This window comes from Onychostoma macrolepis, chromosome 20 (genome assembly GCF_012432095.1).
Source record: "Onychostoma macrolepis isolate SWU-2019 chromosome 20, ASM1243209v1, whole genome shotgun sequence".
Classification (NCBI taxonomy): Eukaryota; Metazoa; Chordata; class Actinopteri; order Cypriniformes; family Cyprinidae; genus Onychostoma; species Onychostoma macrolepis.
The window spans coordinates 22451009-22478762 of record NC_081174.1 but is presented as its reverse complement, the minus strand read 5'-3'; the positions used below and the strand labels follow the sequence as shown (position 1 = coordinate 22478762).

At 37.8% G+C, this 27754-nt stretch overlaps 1 protein-coding gene and 2 long non-coding RNA genes across 4 annotated transcripts; 1 reads left to right on the top strand and 2 right to left on the bottom strand.

The window, feature by feature from the left end:
• Positions 1-1204: 1204 nt before the first annotated feature.
• LOC131527284 (uncharacterized) lies at positions 1205-3420 on the bottom strand. The gene is made up of 4 exons (XR_009267625.1): positions 2981-3420; positions 2399-2516; positions 2156-2224; positions 1205-1901 (listed from the first exon to the last, which is right to left on the bottom strand). It is a non-coding gene; the product is annotated as an uncharacterized LOC131527284 (long non-coding RNA).
• A 645-nt stretch (positions 3421-4065) lies between these two features.
• Positions 4066-6142, top strand: LOC131527249 (uncharacterized). 2 transcript variants are annotated; one of them, XR_009267618.1, is made up of 4 exons: positions 4066-4347; positions 5160-5198; positions 5295-5389; positions 5602-6142. It is a non-coding gene; the product is annotated as an uncharacterized LOC131527249 (long non-coding RNA). The 2 variants fall into 2 exon arrangements; XR_009267617.1 differs by having other exon boundaries at positions 4066-4917.
• A 1652-nt stretch (positions 6143-7794) lies between these two features.
• On the bottom strand, positions 7795-10162 carry LOC131527641 (uncharacterized). Its single transcript, XM_058756878.1, has 2 exons — positions 10029-10162; positions 7795-8908 (listed from the first exon to the last, which is right to left on the bottom strand). Exons 1-2 carry the CDS (start codon positions 10159-10161, stop codon positions 8175-8177), a joined length of 867 nt encoding a protein of 288 aa, XP_058612861.1. The 5' UTR covers position 10162; the 3' UTR covers positions 7795-8174.
• Between the last annotated feature and the right edge of the window lie 17592 nt (positions 10163-27754).

The following is a 27754-nucleotide window of genomic DNA, read 5'->3' as shown; positions in this document are numbered from 1 at the left end:
TACTTCTGTTACTAGACCTCAGTTCTGCCTTTGACACTATCTCTCATGATTTACTCATCTCTCAACTTTCGGCTGTGGGTATATCTGGTACTGCTCTTTCCTGGTTCTCTTCATATCTATATGACAGACACTTTTACATTTCTGCTCGGGATTTCAGATCCCCTACTGCCCAAACAAGGCGTCCCCAGGGTTCCGTTCTGGGGCCTTTGCTGTTTATTATTTACATTTTACCACTGGGTCAGATACTACAGCGTCACGGCTTTAGCTATCATTTTTATGCTGATGACATCCAAATCTACACGTCATGCAGGCCTTCCCTATCCACCCAAATTGACAAAATTTCTGTTTGCGTGCAGGATATTAAAACTTGGCTTAACTCTAATTTTCTGAAACTAAATATGGAAAAAACCGAGATCATCATCATTGGTACTCCAGCACTTACCACCAAAGTTCCCGCTGACTTTACTTGTGATATTACTGGCACTCTAATCACTCCATCTAGTATCGTTAGGAATCTCGGTGTTATGTTTGACCCATCTCTTTCATTTCAGTATCATATTAACTCTCTCTCTAAATTGGAATTTTTTCACTTACGACGAATTGTCCAGCTCCGTCCTTTCATAAGTACCAAAGATGCAGAAACTCTCATTCACGCTTTTGTCTCATCTCGTCTCGATTACTGTAATGCCCTCTTCATTGGCTTGCCAGCTACCACTATTGCTAGATTACAGTATATTCAAAACTCAGCCGCTCATATTCTCACTCGCACCAAGCGTTCAGCCCACATCACCCCTATTCTAGCTGATCTGCACTGGCTACCAGTGGCCTATCGCATCAAGTTTAAAATTATCCTGCTTACTTTTAAAGCCTTGAATGGTCTGGCCCCTTACTATCTCTGCAATCTGCTCCACCCCTATTCTCCACCAAGTTCATTGCGGTCCTCTGATTCTCGCCTTCTCACCATCCCTCGATATCGCCTCTCTTCCATGGGGGGCAGATCGTTCAGTGTTGTTGCCCCTAAATTATGGAACTCTCTACCCAGATCACTCTGTCTTGCCAATAGCCTGTCTGAATTCAAATCGCTGCTCAAAACTCACTTGTTTTCAGAATGTTATCTTTCTTAGTTAACTTATGTTTACTTTGTTTTATGTTGTATATTACTCTTTGGATTTCTGATGTTGTTTTCTTTCTGTTTATTGTTCGATGTTTTCCTCCCATTTCTGGTGTTTATTGTAAAGTGTCCTTGAGCTCTGGAAAGGCGCTATATAAATAAAACTTATTATTATTATTATTATAAATCAGGACTGCACTAAAATAATAACTATTTTGAAAATGAGAAGCATATGTTTCCCATCTTTCTATAACCCCAATTCCAGAAAAGTTGTACAATACAATGTGTTATTGTGCCATACAATCAAGAAAATGTTATGTGTTCATTCTCTTTAACCTATATTTAATTGACTGAAGTACAAAGAAAAATATCCAATGTTTATACTGGCCAAATTTTATTTTGTAAATATAAACTAATTTTGATTTTGATGGCTGCAACACACTCCAAAAGAGTTGGGACAGAGGCATGTTTAACACCGTGTCACATCAACTTTCCCTTTTAATTACAATGTTTAATTGTTTGGCAATTGAGGATACTAATTCTTAAAAGTTTTGTGAGCAAACTTTTGCCCAATCTCACTAGATACAAGACTTCAGATGGCCATCAGTCTGTGGTCATCGTTGTCATCGTCTGACAAGTCTTCAATACTGTCCATCACAAAATCTCCTTCAATGATGATCTTCAATGAGGCTGGATTGAGACGGAGAGAGGATGAGAGCACATCACCTTCATACTCAGTGAGAATGATTCCAATGTCCAGGTGGTGGAATGAGTAATCGTCATCAGAGTCCTAACAACGAAAGAGCACAATCATGACATTTCTCATACAACTATAAATAATGTTAAGCAATTTGTTACAACTGCTGGAGTTAATTAAATGAATAGTCCACCAAAAAATTTAAATTCTCTCTCCTCAAAATTATTATTTACATTTTGGTGACATAGACTTTTTTAATGGAGGGACAGAAACCCATGATGTTCCATTTAAAAAAAAAAAAAAAAAAAGTTCACGGAAAAATTCAAATCTGCTGTTAATTTACACACCCTCAGGCCATCCAACATCGCTGAGTTTTTCTTCAGTAAAACATTAAAGATTTTAGCTGGCTCTTTAGTCTGTTGGGGAGTAAAATGAATCGATTAATAAAATGAAAGAAATGATCACAAGAAAGCAGAACCAGTCAGGCACAATTTTGATTGTATTATTCAACCAATATTGTAAACTTTTGATACATTTTCATTACTTAAACTGTGAAAAACAATGCAAGTCTATAATGGATATGGACTAACCTTGATTTGTTGTGAAAGCTGTCAACAGCTGCCCAACATTCCCTCTTTAGACTGAAATATCTCAGTTAGATGATTGCTTGAGATTCTTGCCCACAATCCTGTAGAACTCCATGAACACCTAAAACAGAGAAACAAAGTGTTACATTTCAAGACTAACTGTAACTTTTACCATAAATGTTTAGCATATGCACATCACTTTAAGCTCAACAACTCAGTTGCAGTTACTATAAATAATAGTTACGAAATATATCTAAGAGACAAACTAGCGTTAACAAAAAGCTAATTCATGCACACCTGCTGATATTAAACGACTGAAGCTAAGTGTAATGAAATGCTAACATTACAGCTAACCTGAACATGCAGAAACACACTTGCTGAACTTATCTTAACTGTGAACCAAAAGAAACACGGATTTTAATATTAGCATTACAGCTTCTGTGAACCGACAGGGGAAAAACCGTCGATCAGTAAATTAGGCCCATAAGACTACTTTAGCTGTAACTACAGTAACGCGGTCATCGGACCGGTCTTTTGGATAATCAATTTTCCCAGAAAGAGAAAGAAGCTAATTTACACACTCACCGTTTCATGATGTTTTCCAAATCCATCGCGTGCATCATCAACCGGTCTCAGATCTCTTCAAACATCGCGCGCTCACGCAGACGTGTTCAAATAGGGCTCCTCCCCCTCAGAGAAACTTAACACATTAAGCTATCTCTACTAAACATTATCATTGCATGCAATATTTCGTCTGATTACTTCAAATAACTAATTATATTTAGTAATGGCGACGTGTTTTACAAAAACAAGAAAGAATAATTAAAGACAGCTATAAACGTTTATTTAAAACAAAATCCGGGTTTAGAGTGTATAGTCTTCCATGCTGATGGCCGTGCAGCAGAGTTGGAGGGGACCTCTTGTCGAAGAACATCTCCAAGACACTATGAGCATCTGACTAGTAAGTAAAACCTCAAACATTCAAAAGTTTATCAGATATATAAAAAAAAAATATATATCAAATAAATATAAAATATTTTTGGAGTCCTGTATGTCTTACAAGGCCATCTCGTTTAACACTGCATGAGGACACTACAACCAGAGAGGTACAACATAATTCAAAATGAGACACAGATGATAATAAAAAAGTCCTTTGAAATTAAAATTCATAAGAGGAAAATATATTTCAAAATATATTCAAATAGAAAGCAGTTCTTTCAAATTGTAGATTTACTGTTTTTACTGTATTTTCTATCAAATAAATGCAGACTTACTGCAGAAAGGATTTGTTTCAAAACCATTAAATCTTACTAATCTTTTTTGAATGGTGGTATAGGCTAGGCTATATTTTATTTATAATATATATCTTAAAAGCATGTATTTTAACCCAACACTGAATGGCACATGGCATCCATGACATATTTGATTTGACTGAATTTGAAATATTATCATACGTTTCCGAAGAAGAAGAAAAAAAAAGCCACGTGAATTTAGAAATTTGTCAATCAGCAAACAAAAAGCATTTATATTAATTTTTCTAAACAAGAAAAAACATATCGTGCTTTATTGTGTATTTAAATGCGTGTTGTTGGTTTCACGGGAAGTTCCCCAGATAGCAAGCACACTCGGGCCGATTCTGGCTGAAATGCGGCACTGTAGGTTCAGTCACGACGTCGGTGAGAAGATAATGGGCCAGAGCCGCGCCGACTCTACAAAACACTTCTGGCTGACAGACGCTTTTTCTCTCTGGGCCGATCTCGGCTGAGAGCTGTTGTACGTGCGGCAGGTCCGCACTTGGTGTAGTTGTGTGTATCTATCTTCGGCCCGAGCTGGTTTTGTCTCCGGCGGCCGCTGCTAGAATGAAGATCAGCCGCTGAGAGAGATTTGGCGGTTAATCCTGAGGAGATTTCGGCGGGCACAGTTCTCAAGAGGAATACTTCAGCTGCAAAAAGGTAAATTAAGTTATTTAATGATCAGTCTAGTGTTGTTTGATGTTTAAATGTCACGAAGAGTATAGTTTTTAGATGGTTTCTGTTAGGTTTGCGATGATAATAGCGTCAGAAAAACCATTAGGTCCGGGATATGTTGAGTAACGTAACGTTAGCTGTTAGGCGCGGTCTCTTTAGGAAAACGATATGTAATTTTTTAATATGAAAAACCGATGAGCTGTATCCAGTGCAGTCCATGTTAGGTGATTAAATTTTAATGAGTTAAATTCTATTTTGTTTGCTAGAATTCATTCGATTCGTCTTTTTCAACGAGTGATTGCTATTGAATCAAAGGAGTCGGACTGCGCTGGTGGCGCCATAAACATCTACACGAGTGACTCTCTGATTCGATTCACTGAACCATTCAAATGAGTCATTTGTGAATCAAACTGAGCACGCTGTTGTAGCATTACACCTGCTAAGACAATTCAATATGTGCAATCTGAATTTAATAATAATGTTTATTTTGTGGTAACACTGCCGTGTGGGAAGCTCTGACAGAGAAAAACGATACGTAAGAGAGAGCCGTAAAATGTAAGTGCATCATCTTTTTTTCTTGAATGGAGACCTAATCTGTCTGCTGCACTTGAGCAGGTTCAGTTTTTAGAGTGAATGAAAACTTTTGAAGCATAGATATGCCGTATGATGTGATTAAAATCATACTTATTTTACTGTGGTGGGGATTATTATGAGCAAACAAATTTAATAGTTTAATCTGAACACTATATGTATGTAATCTGACTTCTTTTTTTTTCTTTTTCTTTTTTTTTTTACAGAAATTCTGAGCTGCTGCATGAACATTCATCAAACATAAGGTGTGAATTCTGGGATCTGGTTCTAATGATTGTAAAAAACTGTAATGCTTAAGATTAAATAATTACCTTACAATATATATTTATACATATTTCAAGGCTGCAATTTGGAAGAAAACCTTTCAAGCTAATGCTGCTGAAATGGAGGTCAAGGGGACTATGAAGAGGTGGCTCCAGCTGATCAAACACACTCTGTGAGTTTAAAAGACCCATCTCTTTAACCTTCCATACACATGACACACTATCACATTTGTATAATTCAAATCTCTTAAAGGATTTTTATGCTGCACCAACTAGGGTAAACAGCAACACTTCCTATAATATCTAACGTACTTGTTAATTTGTAAGAAGAATGACATCAATGCTTATATTAGTTGCTTATATACTGTCTCACCCTTATCCCTAGGTTACAGTAATCAGCTGATCCAGTCGGTATCCAGACCAGACGGTGGACCTGCACCCAGGAACGACCACACCACATCCCTGACTGTCAGCGGAGATCATGTCAGCTAGATCACAGATCCCTGTGAAGACCTCATTGATGGCCCCAGCACAGATCCTCAGCAAAGACTACGAGAACCAGACAAGCCCTCTGTGCAGACCCTTTTTACCAGCTTCACCTGCTGGCGTGATATTACTTCAAGCAGAAGAAGTTGGATGAAATATTCTGAATGATATCAATCCACAATCTGACTTGTGATGCAGCCTGGAATAATCACACCACGTTGATTCGTTTGGCCAGAGGAGACTGTTTCCTGACTGAGCCGGGTCTTGTTTGGGTTCCTTGTCACTGTTGCCTTTTGTCTTGCTTGGTTGAAGACACCTAATATTCAGCAATATTATTGACTTGACTGCACTGACACCATTTGATAAGAACTGAACTGAATTATGACACACAATGTTTTATATATGAAGAGTTTATTTGCAAAAACAGATAACTCCTTTTTTTTTAAATATTTTTAAAAATCATGTTTTTGTTATGTTTTCATTGTGTTAGTTAGCTAGTATTTATTAGTTATTATTTACCTAATCAAAATAACCTTGAATGCAGTTTGATTGAGATTAATTGGAATGCACAATGAAAAACATGATTTAAAAATTGTTAAAGATTAAGTTATCTGTTTCTGCAAATGAACTCTTCATTCATTCATATATATATATATCTCAGTAAATATAATTTACTTGTTACTCTGTGGTTTAAAAAGTGTGAATGTTTATACTGTAGTGCATTTGTTCATATTTATATTAAAGTATTTGGTAATTTTATAATTAAAGCCTTTTTAATGTTTTTAAATGGTTGTATTTGTGTTTCACTGCTGAATTACATTTAGCAGTTTCTGGGCCACATAGAACCAGGGGACCAAGCCGAATCTCAGCCAGATCTGGCTTAAAGTGTCTGGGCCAGACGTGGGCCACATAAAATAATAGAAGTCACTCTACAGTATGCGGGCCAGATCTGGGCCATGTCAATAAATAAGAGTCATTTTACGGGGCGTGGGCTGCATCTGGGCCAGAGGAAATTGTTTGAGTCGGTTTTCAGTGTGTGTGCCAGTTTTGGGCCGGGGACCCAGCCGGAACTGGGCCAGAAGCTAAGCAAGGTTGTGGCCCAGAGGTGGGCCAGACAAATCTTGCTATCTGGGTCATCAGCTGCGCTACAGAAAGCCGAGCGAACACTAAAGTAAAGAGTCGTTGCTATGGAAATGATACACCGTACTAGTCTAGAAGCGGGAGTATTAACACCATAGACATATAAAAATACCTAGACGCCTCATTGGCCGCTTCGGTCCGTTGCTGCGATACGTCAACGCGTCCGCCATATTGGTGCGGGCAAGAGTTCCCTGTGAACAAATGCAACGAACAGGGAGAGCTGCGGTTTTTCTGGATAAAAATGACAACGTTTGTTTTTATCAACTGATATTAGTGGTTTATGATCTACGTGGTGTACAAAAAAATCTCCAGTTGCTTAAAATCTCGATAGTTGAACTAGATAGTTAAATTTATTTAATAAGGAATTGCAAAAGCTCATACTTGTGTAAATAAAATTTTATCAAAAAGTATTTTCTGTGTTTAACCTCACCATTTTAGCTTTTCTTGTGCTTCAGGTCAGAACATACCTCGTTTCCTTTGAAATACTGGGAAAAACAAACGCCTATCTTAAGTAATAATTGAGAAATGGAATAAACAGACAAATGCAAATCACACTGGCAGGCTCCTTTCTATATTTTTATAGCACTAAAATGATGCAATTATTTACAGGTACATACTCCAAAACAGACAATAACAAAGATATTCTTTATGAAAATACACATCTGATTTGGTACAACAACACTTCAGCAAATATATTTGTAATATAGTATAAAATAAGATGTAATACTAAATAATATATGTACAGTAGTATAACTGTAAGAATAATTAAGAATAACATTCAATAAAAAAAGTAATAAGTAGTACAATAATATAATAGCATAAGATTGATAATAGGGTACAGCATATAGTAATATATATATATATATATATATATATATATATATATATATATATATATATAAATAATAGGATGTATATTTAATACTGTAATTATAGTATATAAAATACAATAATAATAACTGATGAATAACAACAAGTTGAATATGGTATATCACTTGCAGAATAGACAATAACAATAAAAATGAATGGTGTGTAATGAGTAGTACCCTAATATAACAGCCTGATAATAGACTGATAATAGCAAATTGTATAATAATAATAAAAAATACATTAGTTAGTTTTTTATTTTATTTTTCATTCGAATGTAATATCAAAATAGTATGTAATATCAATTGCAAAATTATATAGACAATAAAAAGGTAAATAGTGAGTAATGAATAGTACAATAAGTAATAATAGTAATAACAACAATAATAATAACAACATTAAAAACTATATAATATATGAATCATCTATAATTGCTAAACCTTTGTGGGGTTGCAGAGTACAAAGCTAATACCCTTTGTACAAAACAGCTTTGCAGAGCTTTTTTCTCGAGTTGCCACTCTGTAGTGCAAGTGTGTTCAGTTTGGCAATGTGGTGCATCCTTAGTTTGTGGAAGACAAACACAACTGATGACAAGAGAGAAAAATGATGGTTGTCAATTCCAAACTGTGTTTCCTCAATGTGCTCCTTGAGACAAAACACATCCTCTGAGCCAATCTCTACTCGGACAAGTTGACTGATCAAGGACACTTTGACAGCTTTCCCAGAGGATGACTGGCGAATAAACCGCTCAGCTGATCTGACCACCTTCACTGTCCCTTCAGAAGGAATCATCAGTCCTCCATTGTTTTTCAGTGTAAGCAAGTGGTAGCTCCGGTCAAATGAAGCAGATACAGCATCTGTCACCAAGCTAGCACGGCACACATCACAGGACAGCTTCCTCAAAATCTGACGAACCACGAACCCTGAAATGTACACAAGGGCATTGTCCACAAGGCTCCCAAGACGGGTTGGCAGGTAGCTGTGGTCACACACAAGTGCAGAGAGGTTTACAAAAGGGGATGGAAGGTCTTCAGATTCTTCTGCTGCTAGAGTCGACGACATCTCAACAGCCGATAGGGACACGGTCTCATTCTGTTCTACCACATTTCCTGAAATGCTTGGTGAGACACCACACCGGACCATGAGATGGCGGAAAATGCCCTGGAACTGGCCTGCAGTAGGATTGTTATTCCAGCCTCCTAAAAACAAACACACAGACACATTCACAACACTTAAGGAATAGCTCACCCAAAAATTAAAATTCGTGCCCTAATACACACCCTAAGGCCACCCAAGAGGTGTAAGACTTTTTTTTAATCAGACTAAAAAAATCAGCAGATGTAGCAAGTTGTGTGTGTGTGTGTGTATATATATATATATTTGGGGTGTAAATCAGATGGTTCGTAATAAATGTGCCTATTTACACTACAGATATCGATATTTTACACGTGGCATCAATGCATCGTATCGATGTATCGATCCATATCGTCACACCCCTTATATACACACACAGGTGCTGGTCATATAATTAGAATATCATCAAAAAGTTGATTTATTTCACTAATTCCATTCAAAAAGTGAAATTTGTATATTATATTCATTCATTACACACAGACTGATATATTTCAAATGTTTATTTCTTTTAATTTTGATGATTATAACTGACAACTAAGGAAAATCCCAAATTCAGTATCTCAGAAAATGTTATATATATATATATATATATATATATATATGTAGTACTCTCTTAATAATAAATGAGAGAGACAGAGACAAGAGTTAGTGGTTGCCCAAGCGGTCCTCTTTGTTGTCTGAGGATGCGCTGCAGTTGTCACGGTAACTCTACTCTCTCTCAACTGCCACCAGGAATTCGGAAAAATGCAGCTGGACTGTCCAGTGCAAACTCATTATAACACATTAAAGTAATTTTAATTTAACTTATATACACATGTAAATAGAAATAGACATACCTAAATACATAACAAAATATATACAAATAATTTAATATTGTTATGACACAAACTCCATGCAGCAGGGTGGTCACATATATATATATATATATATATATATATATTGGCCTCGGTGGAGTAACAGGTAGGTAAACGAGGTAAACGGTGGAGTAACAGGTAGGTAAACGAGGAGATCGGTGGAGTAACAGTATAGTAATCCAAAGAAAGGCAGTAAAGCTTGGGTGAGACAAAGACACAGGCATTTAGGAGTAAGATTGCATGGGTGTTTGAATCGGGATTTGAATTAATCATGCATTTAATACTGATATTTGCACTTTTCAGATTATTTTCAAATTTCAGAAATCCTTACCTGATGCCTGGATAGAATTGAAGAGGAGCTCCAAGTGATCCTGGCTAAATCGATAGGTGCAGACATAGCACTGAAACTGTAGCAGCTCAGGAATCAACAACATGAGGGTATCAATGTTGATGATGAACCCCATGACAGACAGGTACCTTCAAAAGAAAATGTTTTGTCAATATGTCAGTATTGTCAATATGGCAAAATCAAGATACTCCAAAGGTAGCATTGTGTAATTTTGCTCACTGAAAGCTGTAAATGGGCTTGATCTGACAACAACACAGGGTGACAGGCTAGGGCAGTGACCAATAGATAGCTATAATATTTGAACCTTTGCTCCAATGTAAAATCAGTCCACGAGATTGATAATGGGACAATGATACATTAATTGTAAAATCCAAAATGTTTGGGGCTTTTGGGAAAACATTCAGGATGGCTCCCAAGAAGCCTCCCCACTGCAATGTCCCTGGTTGGTTACTGCATTTTCAGAGTACATAAAAATATAAAATGTAAAGTGAATACTGCAAAATTACTGCATGCTCCTTAAGAGTGTAAATTAGTTTAGGGTTAGGATCCTTTAAGTAAATTATTTATCTCTAGGCCATTAAGCTGACTAAGAACAATATTAGAACAGAACTGGGAAGGTCTGAAACATATGAACATAGTGCCATACATACCATTCTGCGACCTGTATGAACTGAAAAATACTGAACAGAAGAATACCAACAAAACAAAACAGTCAATGAAAAGATCAGAACAAGGGAACAGAGCATCATATGAACTTATGATGCATTGAACATACGAACTGTTCTCACGAACATAAACTTGACTATTTTAAATGACCTCTTTGATTGGTGAAGGGGTGTCCCATCTTACATCACCAAACTGATCAAATATTCCCTGGCTCTCAACATGAACTCTACTCTATCACTCCAATTCCAAGCAGCCAGGGGACTTTTGAACCCTTTGGCACGTGGATTGCGGCTGTTCATTATGTCAAAGAGCCTGTCAATCATCTAAAAGCAAATGTTTGCATTAAATGAAAGCATTTTAATCATAACCATGTTTGCATATAGTACTACCTCAATGAATTCAGCTGTTGCTTCACAGTGTTTGAACTCTGGATAGCCGAGGTCTCGCAAAGTGCACAGAGCTACTGTCACTGAGCGACTGAGTGTCTGTGCAGCCAAGGACATTTTCATCTTCTGGGAATCGAAAAATATGTGCTTGTTTGTTAACTTGTTGGCTGCATGCAGTCCATCTTTGATTTGAATGTCATTTAATTGAATAATGTGTGTCCAGTTGATCTGGCCAGTACTGCTCTTTATAGGACTGTAAGCCTGCAACATATTCCGTGCCAGCTTCAACATGTGGCAGGCATCCATCATTACGAACACATTCTCACCAGTCACTGGATGTGAGAAAAAAGTCTTTAAGGGCTCATGCGAGTTCGCCTTTAACTGACACCCAAGCTGGGTGCACATACTAATGTTGGAGGCATGTCCATCCATCGTGATGCAGAGTACCCTTATGCCACGCTCATGCAGCTCCTCCAACGCATGCAGAATTAACACCTTCTGTGTATCTGGTGACAGAGTGTTGGTGAGGTAGTAGGCAATTGGAGCCTTCCAGTGTCCTTGTAAGCCAACCACCATGAAAACAAGAGCCTCTGTGGCAACATCTGTTTCATTCATACCATCCCCCATGTCAACAAATCCAGACATGTTCTGTGTCTGAGGATTGTACTGAATGTGTTTCTTTATAGCCATGGCATCCAGCATCAGAGTTACACATCCATATTTAGCTGGGTCTTCCTCTTGTCGTCTTTTCAGCATGTCCAACATCATCATGTTGAGGCCAGGCTTGGCATCCACAGAACTCATCCACCTTCATAAAATACATTCATTTAATGTATTAAATTAGGCAGCGGCTATTTGCACTAAGTGTAAATAGCGACTGATTCTATTTACACTAAGTGCAAAGAGGATATTTTTTTTTAGCGATGGGTGTTATTTACACTAAGTGCAAATAGCAATGGATTCTATTTACACTTTTGGACCATGTAAATGAAGAGTGAGAGCAAATTCCCTCTGTTCTTTTGTGTACTCATGGCCCTGTTTTGACAAGAGGTCTACCGGAAGATCTGAAATTCATTTAGAACAGACTAAACTTTTTAACTTAAAAAAAAAAAAAAAAAAAAAAAATTGTTTCATTTTACCAGAGTAGAAACTGAGTCTCTCTTTCAGATCTTCATTTATGAGGTTCTTTCCCTTCAGATCCTCTAGAAGATCACACACAGTCTTCTTTGCCCTCCGTTCCCGGTCCTTCACATTCCTCAACTCTTGCTCCAGACCCTCCACTCTAGCCAAGACTTCACAGAGTCTGGTCTTTAAACCAGTGGGAGATGCAGGCAATGCATAGGAGTGGTCCTATTAAAGAAAAGAATGAAAATATTTTGAGCAATGTTAATTTCACACGAAACACAGCCTCAGCTGTTTGGTGCATAACTAGCACAATGTTCTGTCAGCTGCATTCTTAAACATGCTGGTGTTGAATATGCTTCCCAGGCTGACGCTGACACACACACACACACACACACACACACACACACACACACACACACACCCCACTACCCCTCTCCTCGCACAAACAATCACCCACAAACCCACTGTGATAGTAGTGGGATCGAGGGGAGATGATCTTAAAGAACTACTCTCATCATAATTATCTCATCATTACCCAGATGTGTAAGACTTGTTGATTTGAACACAAATATTAGGATTTTAGAGTTTTTAGATGAGTAGTTTGATAGACTGGAAGGAGACAAAACATTGTGTAAAAATCTCCAGTTCATCAGGCGAACATTGAAAATCATACAGATGGGATGAAATTAGAGTAAATAAATTACAACAATTTTTCATTTTTTCACAAACAATTGTTTAATCTCAATCTTAATCTTAATCTCAATCCCACTGCCATCACAGTGTTTGTGTTTGTATGTATATCATTCAATGTGTGCAGGTGTATATGCGATTGCGAATGTGTCTGAAAACAGTGTCAGAGAGAAACAGATAGGATTGAATATGACCATAGCCATAATGCTCACAGTTGTTCTAGTCTTAACTAGTACACATACTCACAACATTAGGCAGAGGAGGTTCGATCTCTTGGAAATCCTGAGAACAGTCCACTGACCAGCTCTCCTCACCTTTCCTTGAGGCCTCTGTTTTCCTGGTTGCCACAGGCTAAAATAAATATTAAATATGTCACTAACTATTTAATGACAAGCTATCAAATCCTTATAATCCAGTGACGATAAAACCTACTCTTTGTAGATGAGGGGGAAACCTGAAGATCGATGGCTTAGCTCCATCCCTTATCCTCACAATTTGACCTGTCCTGTCAAAGTCCTCCGGCTTGAAGTGTTCACTGCATAGCACGGAGGACTCGCTTGCAGAAAAACCTTCCCTTCTTAGAGCTACTTCCCACTGCCTCCTCAACTGTATGTTTTTGGGAAACCTTCAATGTGTGAGAAGAGTTAGCTAACGTCAGATTCATGCCGCTTAGCCGAAACGAGTTACGTTAGGTTGGCATAAAAGTCAGTTTTGAGAAAAAACTGCAATATAAATGAATATCTCTATTATGGGCAATTTAGTTTATGATATATAATATACCATACGCTAAAACTATATAAGAAAGAATGCAAACTTTGTGGTCGCTAGCTATTAATAGTCTGACTCCAACGGTCAATTACTGTCAACATAATGTTTAATGTTTAATGTTTAATGACCAAATACAATCAGATCAGTGTCAGTCATCAACTTTTCAGTCTTACCTGTGAAAAGTAATTCCCGAAGACCTATTTTCAATCGTGCGGCGGTTTGTACAGCCCCAAGAAGCACACGACTGAGGCATTTTCTCTAGTCCACTTATGAGAATGATGGAAAAGTTGCCCGCACCAAGATGGCGGCGACGTTGACGTGTGGTCGAGCGGCCAATGAGGCGTCTAGGTATTTATATGTCTATGATTAACACTACTACACCGGGTGCGAACGGCGCGACACGTTGCATCAAAGTAGCATACATGGATCCCGTTATAATCAGTCGTTCAATGAGCTCAAGCGCTACAGTAAACGGATGCCGCGTTCTATTTCTGACGCACTCAACGCGCTTGAGCTACAGACAAGTTGACAAATGCATACTGAAAGTGCACTTTGATGCATCCAGTGTAGAGACGGCGTTAGGATGTGGCAGACCATTTTCTTTTGCAAGTTTCAGCTCATAAATCTTTGGTGTAAACTCGCCTAAACCAAACGCCCCCCAAGAACAGCTCAGCGCCCCCCTTTCAAAAATATTGCTTCCAGCGCCCCCCATCTCGCGCCCCCAGATGCTCTCCGAACGCCCCCGTTGAGAAACACTAGACTAAACTTACCTGAAAGTAGTAAAAACAACAGTGAGAGACGGAGTTTTTTTTTTTTTTTTTGCTACTTGTCAGCTGAGTTGCCGCCCCGTTTCCATGGAAACTCCATCCACTCCAGTTTAAAGGGTTAGTTCGCCCATTTAAGACATGAAGTTGTATGCAATCCTTACCAGCACTATAGTGCATACACACTGACCCACCCTTTAGTCACCTCCCTGGTCAGAGTTCTGGCCGCTGGAAGTTTTTCAAGATAGTACTCCCGGTTAGTTTCCGGGGCCTCAAAACTGTGCGTTTTTACGTGAAAAAAGTATTTGCGTTTCAAAGCTTGAATAATTTACATCACAAAAAAAACGCCTGACAAAATTCATACCTCAGTTTTAATCGGCACTATTTTCTTTCCATTTCTATCAATCCGCGCTGCTGTCAACGTCAACAGTGCGCACGTTCAGATCAGCTGTTGATAGCGCGACTCGCTGACAACATGTCTGACTACGAAACTTCTGATGACGAAACCAATTTTAGCACAATGTCAGACGGAACAGATGATGATGAAAGTAATTTTAGCACAACGCCAAAGGGATACCGTGTTTACCGTACAGTTTAGACATTATGATCCAAAGTTAGTAAATAGAGCTTACCCGTGGTACTGGTACAGCAAAACTCTTTAAAATCATTTTTTTTCTTTTTCCTCCTTGGTTGGGGATGTAATCGTCTTCGCTGAAGTGAGCACTGCACACGGAAATCCTTGATTCTCGATATTTTAGCTCCCGCAGAGTAGCCGATGGCAACCAGCCAAAGCTGTCTCGTAGCTATATCCGAAACTGGAAAACGATGGAATCTGAACGGTGATCCCGGCACATTCTTGTGGTCACAGCCTGGGAATTTACAAGTTCGCACCATTGTTCATTTTCTACTTTTTATGTCGTTGTCATTCGATTGTGTAAACACTATGGAGCAGCTGATCTGAACGTGCGCACTGTTGACGTTGACAGCAGCGCGGATTGATAGAAATGGAAAGAAAATAGTGCCGATTAAAACTGAGGTATGAATTTTGTCAGGCGTGTTTTTTGTGATGTAAATTAATCAAGCTTTGAAACGCAAATAATTTTTTCACGTAAAAACGCACAGTTTTGAGGCCCCGGAAACTAACCGGGAGTACTATCTTGAAAAACTTCCAGCGGCCAGAACTCTGACCAGGGAGGTGACTAAAGGGTGGGTCAGTGTGTATGCACTATAGTGCTGGTAAGGATTGCATACAACTTCATGTCTTAAATGGGCGAACTAACCCTTTAAATGCGCGCCTCGAATGTTCAACGCGCGCCCATCAAACACATGAAAGTTACTTAGCGTTTACATAAATAGTACCGGTACATAAAATTACAAACTTGATGACATATTGTTTAAGTGGATAGTAGACCTAAATTGAATGAGAATATAGGATCTATAATATAATAATAGCTTTAATAGTAAACGTTTTTTTATACAATAATTATACAATAATTCGGGACCGACCTAGCAGTTTTATTGCGCAGCAGCTCTCTCACTCACAGCGACCTCACTCAGAAAGACGGTCAGGATAACGGTCATATTTTCATACTTAAAATGGCGCGCACAGTTTCATTGGCCAGTTTCATGAATGACAGCCAAATTAACCAATCATGATCAAAGCAAATAAGGTTAAATAACCAATAGGAATTGTTTCAGCGTGGTAAGGCAGCGCAATGTGTTTAGTTTTATTGTTGTTGATAATAGTTATACCAGAAGGTTTCATGATAAAAATGTAAAATGATAATAAAATAATAATAACGATCTTAATAATAATTTAAAAGGCAGGAATTATTTATTCTGTACATACATTAAGTGATTCAACATACAGATCTTGTAAAAAAACCCCCAAAAAAAAAAAGTTGATTTATAAGTGTTTTTATTACCCTTTTTCAACCATTTAGCATTAAACATTATTTCAACGTAGTTTCAACATTGAAACAACAACTGTCATTATTTCAACCATATTTCAACGTTGAAGGTTGGTCATATACCGGCTGGGGTTCTACATGTCTAAAGTATATAGAGAGATAAACTCCTTATAAGCTCTTTGATTACTATAGCCTAATCTGCATGCACAGTAGTACAATTCATTTATATTTCTCTACATAAATGATTTTGCAGCGTAGTTTTTGCCTTTCTTATGATAAGACAGTTTAGATCTGACAAGAAGAGAAGTGGAAAGAGAGCGGGGGTCGGGATCGGGAAAGGTCCTCGAGCCGGGATTCGAACTCAAGACGCCCACACGGCTAACGGTGACGAGAAGAACTTGAAGGTTTTAATAAAATTGTATTTATCGACGGATCAACGAACGGGTCAGCAAACTTTGGCTGTGCGTCTTGCGTCATCAGCCCGGAACTAAAATTCGATTAATTTCGGTTAGCCTACTTCCTATGAATGAACAGGTTTTTTAAGAGAAACTGGGGTTTATTACTGCGGTCAAGCCAGCCGCCACTCCGAAATGCATGGTCAATCTAGCCGCCGCGCTGTTTTGCTGTGAGTGCATATACTGTGCATTACGGCGATCTTCCGCCGGTCTTTCGCGTGCATTCACTCAGCCATAGTTTATTTTTTTAGTGCTTAACTTATACAAACAAGAACAGGGAAATAAAAGTAAGGGAAATATATATTAAGATAATTAATCATACTAATTAAATTAATAAAGTAATATCAGATTAACTGTGTGTAATATTAGCCTATTATAATCTCTAATATTTTTTTATTTAAAATAGGGCTGATAAAATGCAATTGTCTAAAAGTGTTACATAACCTTATAACTAGATTAAAAAGTTTGTCGAGACAAACTTTAGCTTGGCTTGAGAAAGCCTAGCCTGAATGTTTCAAGCAGTTGTGAAAGCTTGAAGTTTAAAGGTTTTCAGTTTGAAATAGGCTAGTTAAGTATTCATTTACTGGTTTTTAAAAGGTAAAAACCAGAAAAAGGTTGATAGCATGATTAGCATGTTACTAGCATGATTAGCAAGTGACTAGCATCTTGCTAGCATGACTAGCAAGTGACTAGCATGTCGCTAGCATGTTTCTAACATGATTAGCATGTTACTAGCATGTTGCTAGCATGATTAGCAAGTGACTAGCATCTTGCTAGCATGACTAGCAAGTGACTAGCATGTCGCTAGCATGTTTCTAACATGATTAGCATGTTACTAGCATGTTGCTTGCATGATTAGCAAGTGACTAGCATCTTGCTAGCATGACTAGCAAGTGACTAGCATGTCGCTAGCATTACTAGCAAGTGACTAGCATGTCGCTAGCATGTTTCTAACATGATTAGCATGTTACTAGCATGTTTCTAACATGATTAGCATGTTACTAGCATGTTGCTAGCATGATTAGCAAGTGACTAGCATGTCGCTAGCATGACTAGCAAGTGACTAGCATGTCGCTAGCATGACTAGCAAGTGACTAGCATGTTGCTAGCATGTTTCTAACATGATTAGCATGTTACTAGCATGTTGCTAGCATGATTTGCAAGTGACTAGCATCTTGCTACCATGACTAGCAAGTGACTAGCATGTCGCTAGCATGTTTCTAACATGATTAGCATGTTACTAGCATGTTGCTAGCATGATTAGCAAGTGACTAGCATCTTGCTAGCATGTTTCTAACATGATTAGCATGTTGCTAGGATAGATAGAAAGATTAGAAATATTAGATAGATGAGTTTGAATGGATTAGAAATAATACATAGAAGGGAAGCTTGATTGAGTTTTAAAGGATTCTGGGAATTTAAAAGTTGTATTTTGACAGTTGGAGTTTGAATTGTCTTGGCTCATTTGAACATTCCGTAATGGTAAGTCAATGGGATTTTATGATTTTTAATCTTCAGTTTTATGAAAACTATAATGCATTGATGCATTCAGAAATTTAGTCTAAGAATAATAATAATAATAATAAGCTTAAGTAGCAGATCAGTAGGTTGGCTCTCTCAAGCCAACCTAATTAAGGTTAAAAAAAATAATATCAAAATAACTGATGAGGAATTACAAAATAAAAGCCCCCCAAAATATCATATACAACCTGTTTTGCTTAGCATTTCAGATAGCTCTAAAAAGGAAAGTCCCCGTTACCACAGACCATAGTTTCACTTCAGATTGATAGTAGACCTTCTCAGGTTGTCACTCACCCAAAATCAGGTGATGGGATACGGCGATGGGACCGATCAGTATAGAGAAGTCGTGAACCTGCTGGTTTGGGATAAAGTGCGGATCGGAAACAATACTCGTTTACGTGGATACTCCTCAAGACTGTCATTCTGACATGCTTTTGTGTGCATTTGCTGATGAAGGTGCGAAAGAAAGCTCAATTTGGTACTCACGTGCTATCCGAGCCGAGCTGTGGCTTTTTGTGTGTGTGTGTGGCGCCACCGACGCGAACAGAAATGATCTTTCTATCACAACGCGTGAGTACCGCATTTAATCCCTTTCAGAAAAGGTCTATCACAGCGTGTAAGTACCGCATTGAAATCTAATTTTGTGCTGTCTCATGCTTGAATGGCTTAAAACACTTTAACCCACTACTGCATAGCGTTGCCCTCAGGCAACGGAAAGTTTTTCTTATGCCCCATGTTAAGTGCATGTTTTTTTAAACGATTGCAACCAATTAAAATGTTTGAAAAGTACATTACAAATCAAGCACCATTTGAAGGCGAGACTTCCTGTTCTGACACATGGTCGCAGGAGCACATGGTGTGAGAAGATTGTTGCCTCAGGGCAACGTTGCATAATAAGGGGCAAGGAAGCAGGGGTCCACAGCTCCCGTCCCTAACCAGGATTTCCCATTATGTGTGACAAAAAGGGAAGATGCAAGGTTCCGGGGTGCGAAAGAACACCCAAAGTGATGTGCAAAAAGTGTAATGTGCACCTCTGTTTCACAGCAGAGAAGAAGTGCTTCATGGAGTAAAATCTCATTCCATGAAGTACATGATATGACATGACACACTACATCAAGGCTGGGAAACTTCGGACCTGGAGGGCAACTGTCCTGCAGAGTTAGCTCCAACCCTAATCAAACACATCAGAACAAGCTAATGAATGTACATTTTAAGATCACTAGAAAGCTAGGCAGGTGTGTTTAATTAGGGTTGGAGCTAAACTCTGCAGTTTCCCAGCCTCGCACCACGACACAAACCTACATCTGTATCAAATGCAATATATCAATGTTGTAAGTGCAGAAAATAGGCTTGTTTGAGATGCGCCTCGCCTCGCCTGAAATGTAGGCGAGAGTAGGTGGCTGCAGTGAGGGGAGGAGTGAAATAAGCGCAGTCAAGACGGACAGTTCTGAGCTCTCGAAGTGGAACAGATACCTATGAGATCAAAGGCAGATATCGCATTATTCTCACTCATGTGCTGTGCTGCTGATAAACATGATATAATTTCAGTTCTGTTGCTTATATGAATATAAATATGATGAACAAGACACTCAAAGCGCTTGCTATTTAATTCCATACCAAAGGCATATTTATCATCCATTTTTATTTTAATTCAAACATGTATTTTAGATTTTTATAGAAAATATGACAACAATCACATATCTCACACAGAGATCGCACTGTCATAGTGTTTGGGAATATTCATGCACAATTTAAATACATAATAGCATGAAATCAGATTAAATTTTTTTTTTTTACATTTTAGAAGAGAACGCAGCATCATGGTTGTCTGAACCAATGAGCATTAAGCTGTGTCGTCAGTCAGTCCTTTCCCATCATGCTTTTGATCAGCGCAGTCGGTGGAGAGCAACAGGGGTTATGCGCAACAGACTTCCGTATTCTGCTAACCAGGTCTCGTTGCTTCCGGTTCACGCGTTTTGCAAATGCCTGTTAAATATGAAGCTGTTTTACTCAAGGTGCCTTCAAAGTAGACACTAAAGATAATCATTACCAATGTCCATCACATATGTGGATTGATATATAAATTATTTTTATTTTTATTCTTTTCAATAACATTTATGTATAAAAGTCGAATAAAACGTCAACAATAAAAACAGCTAGCTAATTTAACTGATTACCTTAAAAGTCCATTGATATCGCCATTATTTAATACTGCTATTAATACATTCTCCGACAAGCGGAAGCGATGAGACCTGTTTTCCGGGTTTGGTCAGGTGACGTTCGACATATACCCTACTGCGCGCGACCAGTGTTGCCAACTTAGCAATTTTGTTTGGCAACTTTTAGCAACTTTTGATAAGTGACTCAAACAATACAAAGGCATGCATTTTCCATCTAAAATACATAAAAAGAGGAAATTAAAGATGCTTAGAAGTACACACATCTTTTAACATTAAGTTAGCTGCTGTTTGCAATTGTTAAATTTAATAATAGTTGAATAATTGAATCATTGCTCATTCATGATACACCTTGTTAGTAGCTTGTACCTACGATTACTGATCAGTTAGTACACTGTAAGAAAAATGGAAAAGGTATTATATAGTAATTTTCCAGGATATTATCCGTTATCCATTATCCGTTGTAACCCTGCACTCGAAAACACAAAATACAATACGTAAATTAAAATGCAGGTAAAAAAACCTGTGAAAAATCAATGAGGAAAGTTCCTATATATTAACATAGATTGTGGCCTATTTTACAGACTTTACTTAGAGTGGAGCACACTAAATAACTACTAATACACTGTTAAAAACTATAATTGTTCAGAATGTGTAGTTTTAGTTTACTAACTAATAAGAATATAACAATTTCATAATTGAAAGTTTATTAATTAATTGAATTATTGAACTAATTCAATTTTGTATTTAAAAATAATTATATTTTAATATTATATTAGCATTTATATTATTTTACGAACAAATCTAAATTAACATATATAAAATATATTTTTTGACTGAGATTTGATGTAGTGACAATTTTGCGCCGTGATTACGTAATGACATTACAAAGTCATTTAGCAACTTTTAGCAACAAATCAACCTTCCTTTAGCAACTTTCCCTGAAAATTAGTTGGCAACACTGCGCGCGACTGCTCAATCCGACACAGCCGCCTCGTCGTCGCCAGAGTTTTTTGGCACACGTCAGCATGACATCAGAGCAAGGCGGACATAACTCCAGGCTTGTTTGAGATGAGCAAAATCTGCGCAGAACCGATCACCGGTGATCACCGCGAGATGCATGCCGGTTAGAAAAGTGTCCGAGTTACGTCTGCCTTGCTCTGATGTCATGCTGACCTGTGCCAAAAACTCTCGCGACAGCGAGGCGGCTGTGTCAGATTGAGCAGTTGCGCACAGTTGCTCTCCACCGACTGCGCTGATCAAAAGCATGATGGGAAACGACTAACTGACGACACAGCTTAATGCTCATTGGTTCAGACAACCATGATGCTGCGTTCTCTTCTAAAATGTTTTTTTTTATTTATCTGATTTCATGCTATTATGTATTTAAATTTTGCATGAATATTCCCAAACACTATCACAGTGCGATCTCTGTGTGAGATATGTGATTGTTGTCATATTTTCTATAAAAATCTAAAATACATGTTTGAATTAAAATAAAAATGGATGATAAATACGCCTTTCGTATGGTATTAAATAGCAAGCACCGAGTGTCTTGTTCATCATATTTATATTCATATAAAAGCAACAGAACTGAAATGATATCATGTTTATCAGCAGCACAGCATATGAGTGAGAATAACTCGATATCTGCTGCCTTTGATCTCGTAGGTATCTGTTCTTCTTTAAGTGGGCAGAACTGTCCGTCTTGACTGCGCTTATTTCACTCCTCCCCTCACTGCAGCCGACTACTCTCGCCTGTAGGCGAGGTGAGGCGCATCTCAAACAAGCCTTCCGACACTTTTCTAACCGGCATGCATCTTGCAGTGATCACCGGTGATCGGTTCTGCGCAGATTTTGCTCATCTCAAACAAGCCTTTTGTCTTTTATTTTGTATTGCGATTTTGTATTTCCGGGTGTTTGGTCACATGGGTGCAGGTGGATATTTACCTGATGTTTCCTGTTTGACGTGTGTAGAGAGGGGGTGAGTAGGGGAACGCTCACTTTCTGTTGGCCGTTCTAAGTTGTTTTTAATCATGCAGTTGTTTGTTACGGCGTGTTAATAAATCTACAAAAAAAAAAAAAAAAAGATATGAAAGCATCATGGATTTGTTTCCTTCTGCTTTAGCCTCTCAGCGGCTATAGGCTGTCCCAATACATGTGTTTCAAGTGTTTTTCCCTTTTCATTTAATGAGTTCTTGACAGATTTGTGATTTTGAATTGCTCTCTGAACATATTGTCTTATGATATGTGAATGGAAAATTTCCTCTGTAATTCTATATGCAACGTTACCCTGAGGCAATGAAAAAATATTTTGGGCTGAGGGGTGGTCAAAAAAAAAAGTGCTTTATCAATAAAATGTTCCCAAATAAACCAAAAAAAAAAAAAGTGGAATAATTTTTTTTTTATCATGTACCATCAAAATGCATGCAGTAGAGGCCCAGATAGCAAGCACACTCGGGCCGATTCTGGCTGAAACGCGCCGACTCTACAAAACACTTCTGGCTGACAGAGGCCTTTTCTCTCTGGGCCGATCTCGGCTGAAAGCTGTTGTAGGTGCTGCAGGTCCGCACTAGGTGTAGTTGTGTGTACCTTCGGCCCGAGTTGGTTTAGTCTCCGGCGGGCCGCTGCTAAAATGAAGGAACTCAGCCTCCTGAGAGAACGATTTGGTGGTTAATCCTGAGGAGATTTCGGCGGCCGCAGTTCTCAAGAGGACTACTTCAGCTGCAAAAAGTAAGTTATTTAATTCATTTAATGTTCAATCTTGTGTTGTTTAATGTTTTAAATGCCACGAAGAGTATAGTCTTTAAATGGTTTTTGTTAGGAGGTTTGCAATGATAATATAACGTCAGAAAAACCATTCGGTCCTGGATATATTGAGTGAGTGTTGATGAGTAACGTTAGGCGCGGTCTCTTTAGAAAAACTATGTATTTTATATATATATATATATATATATATATATATAACTGATTAGCTATATCCAGTGGACGATAATGTTAGCTAATTAAATTTTAATGAGTTAAATTCTATGTTGTTTGCTAGAATTAATTCAATTCGTCTTTTTTAACGAGTGATTGATTGCTATTGAATCATAGGAGTAGTGGTGGGCAAAGCAAGGCTTTGTGAAACACTGAAACAGTCGAAGCAAATGTGTCGAGGCTTCGAAGCAATTCGACACCCGTCTCTACGGTGACACCTAGTGGTCATTTTCAAGTATTTCTCTGAAACGGTTTCGACAGAGAAGCAGTTAGGCGAATATACGAATTATATAACCTATGTTGTGTTCGTTGGTTCGCTAAGTGGTTCGGGGGAGTGGTTAGTGTTCATGACTGAAATGCTGTCACCCTGGTTTTGAATTTCGGGTGAAGCAGTAATTCATAAAATTATAAGCATTTAGAATTTGTGTTTTTATTGTTCTACTATTCTAATGTGTTGAAACATCGGTCTGACATCTGAATGAACTCTTTATGAATAAATGTTATTTTGGTCATGAAAAATGAACATTAATAAAAGACATCAAGCCACAATGTCTGACTTCTTTTTTTCTTTTCTTTTTTTTTTTTTTACATATAAAGATTTTTATTTTAAAATATGGATTTTCTAAACAGTTTCTCAACACTTTGTGATCTGAATTAGATTTCATACAATTTATGCCTTGATTAGATGGCCCAGCAGTGTCAATAGCAGGCCTAGGTACAGGGACAATGTTACCATCCTCTGCACCCCCCAAAAGGCCAGGATGAGTGCTCCTCAAATGGCCCATCGTGGATGTTGTATTATTACAGTATAGCTGCCTATCACAATACATACATCTCAATTTATTTTGTGTTTCCAAATGGAAATGCTCCCACACCACCGATGCATGGCATCTCTTGCATGGAGCTTCCATTATTATGTAATCTATCAGTATGAAATAATCTATGTATCAATTAGCCTATGATATCCTATCTCTAACTTGCTCTAACTTATATTAATGTATATGTATGCCTATATGAATGTATCAGTATATTTATCCTAATTAGCCTATCTGTCAATGTCTATAGCCTATATCTATCAATATCTTAATAATAACTTTTCATCTAGCCTAAATATAATTAACAAGATTACACTATAAATATCACTATATCGCAAAATCTTTCTCCTCTCACAAAAACCCACGAAGTGAAGATGCGTTAACTTCACTTTTAGACTTTGTGGGAGTTAGGTTGAGAAAGATGTGCGATTGTGTGATTTGTTCCCGACCCTGTCAATCAAACGCTGATTCGGCAGGTATGCCACGTCTCGAAACACTTGTGACACGCCCCGATGCTTCGAATCGCCTTAATCACGTGACATGGGTGTTTGAATCGCCTAGTCATGTGACATGGGTGTTTCGAATCACGCTTCGGAGCAGTGTTTCGAAACATCTGCGCTTCGGGATCTCGACACTGTGTCGAAACATCAGCTTCGCGTCAGCCATCCCTACATAGGAGTCGGACTGCGCTGGTGGCGCCATAAACATCTATACGGGTGACTGATTTGATTCACTTAGCCATTTAAATGAGTCATTTGTTTGTGAATCAAACTGAGCACGCTGTTGTTACACCTGCTAAGACAATTCAATATGTGCAATCTGAATTTAATAATAATATTTATCTTGTGGTAACACTGCCATGTGGGAAGCTCTGACACAGAAAAACATTATAGATACATAAGAAAAAGCCGTAAAATGTAAGCGCATCATCTTTTTTTCTTGAATGGAGGCCTAATCTGTCTGCTGCAGTTGAGCAGGTTCAGTTTTTAGAGTGAATGAATACTTTTGAAGCGTATATGCCTTATGATGTGATTTAAAATCATACTTATTTTACTGTGGTGGGGATTATTATGAGCAAACAAATTTGAAAGTTTAATCTGAACACTATAATCTGACTTTTTATTTTTAAAGACACCTAATATTCAGCAATATTATTGATTTGACTGCACTGACACCATTTGATAAGAACTGAACTGAATTATGACACAATGTTTTATATATGAAGAGTTTATTTGCAAAAACAGATAACTCATGTGTTATCATGTTTTTGTTTTATTGTGTTAGTTAGCTAGTATTTATTAGTTTTTTTTTTTACCTAATCAAAATAACCCGACTGCAGTTTGATTGAAATTAATTGGAATGCACAATGAAAAAACATGATTTTTAAAAATTGTTTTTGAAAATGAACTCTTCATATATATAATATACTGTAAATATAATTTACTTGTTACTTTGTGGTTTAAAAAGTGTTGTGTATACTGTTTATACAGTATAAACATTAACATATATTTATATTAAAGTATTTGGTAATTTTATAATTAAAGCCTTTTTAATGTTTTTAAATGGTTGTATGTGTTTCACTGCTGCATTACATTTAGCAGTTTCTTGGCCACATTTGGCCCGGGGACCAAGCCAAGTCTCAGCCAGATCTGGTTTATAGTATGCAGGCCAGATCTGGACCACGTCAATAAAAAAAAAGAGCCATTTTACAGGGCGTGGGCCGCATCTGGGCCAGAGGAAATTGTTTGAGTCGGTTTTCAGTGTGTGGGCCAGTTTTGGGCCAGGGACCCAGACAGAATTGGGCCAGAACTTAAACAAGGTTGTGGCCCAGAGGTGGGCCAGACACATTGTGCTATCTGGGGGGTTAATATTTAAACTGACAGTGATGAGGCTTAAAACAAGTGAGAATGATCAACTTTATTGAGGAAGCAGCACTGGCCCGATCGTTCAGATAAGTGATTAGTTAAACACTAAGGCCTGTTAACAGCAGGAAAGCTAATTGTATTCGATATTTGTGTGTTCAAAATGTAAAGAAATGCTTAAATTACTACACTGGCCATCGGCGCGAACCAACCCCGTGACGTCACACGCTGTGGTACTGCAAGATGCTTCAAAAGCTATAAAGAAACAACCTTTTTTCTTTAAAATGGTTAAATTAATCATGTTTGTTATATATTTTTTTTAATCAAAGTGGAAATCACTTTACTAAATAATGTAAACTTAAATGACTGCTTCACTTCCACTTTAAGTGTGACCCTGGCTTTAGGTTGCATATCAGTATTTATGATTTGTTATACTTCCCATATCAGATCATTAGACTACATTACTAACTGGTAGTGATGTTACATATGACACTGAAGTTTCGAAGCGTGTATCGAGTATGCAGCGCAATTTCTCACGAAGCTGTGTGCCGGAGCGCATATTGTTTTCAGAGAATCACATGATCAACGAAAAACGAAACCTCACTTTGTCCAATCAAGTGCGCGTGTCGGAATGTTCGAACCCCCAGATCTTACTTTATGAGCAATTTTTCTTTCAGACTTATTCAGTTACATTTTTAATACCCAGTCATACGATTAATATGAAGAATAAAAATTATTTCAGAAAAAAACAAAAAACAAAAACAATTTGCCATATGCAATTCATATGTGTACATAATACTTCCATTACATCATATTGATATTCGTACTGGCATTTAATGCCACAGTTTAATGGGTAAATTATTTTATCGGAGAGAGAAATTCAACAAACACACACACACTGTTAGGCTTTTATTTGTGCACGTAACATGAGTCGATCTATGGAATTTGCCATCGCTGCTTCGTCCGACGGAGCACAGGGGCGTAAATTTCATCTGACAGTAGGGGGGGACAATAAACATAAAATTTCTCAAGAGCAATTTTTGAAGGGGACACAAATAATACAGCCAAAATTGTACTTGTAAGGATAGCTATGCGTACACAGCATGTGTACATAGCATGGAGACCGTGTTTAAATATGAGTCCATGGTTCACCACTCGGTCATATTATAGTTATTATTTTGCGTCATCCATAGTATTTTAGGTTTCGTCTGTAACCTAGTACATCTCTTTCGCATTAATTCAACCGCATTAAACCCACTGATCTGCCACTTAACATCATATTGAATGAAACCCAACACGTAGGTCTACAATATTAGCCTAATATCAGTTCACACACAGGCTTATCGCCGTGTTAGTGGTGACAAGCTACGGTATTAAGCTCGTTAACCTTATAATCGCTCATAGAAAATACATTGGATGTCATAATTTTTTTGTCATGACTAATTTATTAATGATACAGCATAATCTGTATTAAAGAGAAAGAATCATTTCACCCGATGTTTAAAGAGAATAAAATAGCCTTGACAGCCTACTTACACATAACTAACTTGCTCTCTCTCACCGGACTCGTGTGTGTATCGGTAAAGAAGG

What these genes read in the sequence shown, in the direction of transcription:
- LOC131527641 (XM_058756878.1), bottom strand. Translation starts at nt 10,161, where the DNA reads ATGGGGTTCATCATCAACATTGATACCCTCATGTTGTTGATTCCTGAG. An exon ending in CAATTCTATCCAGGCATCAG is followed by an intron (nt 8,909 to 10,028) that starts GTAAGGATTTCT and finishes GTTTGTTTTTAG; the next exon opens with GAGGCTGGAATAACAATCCT.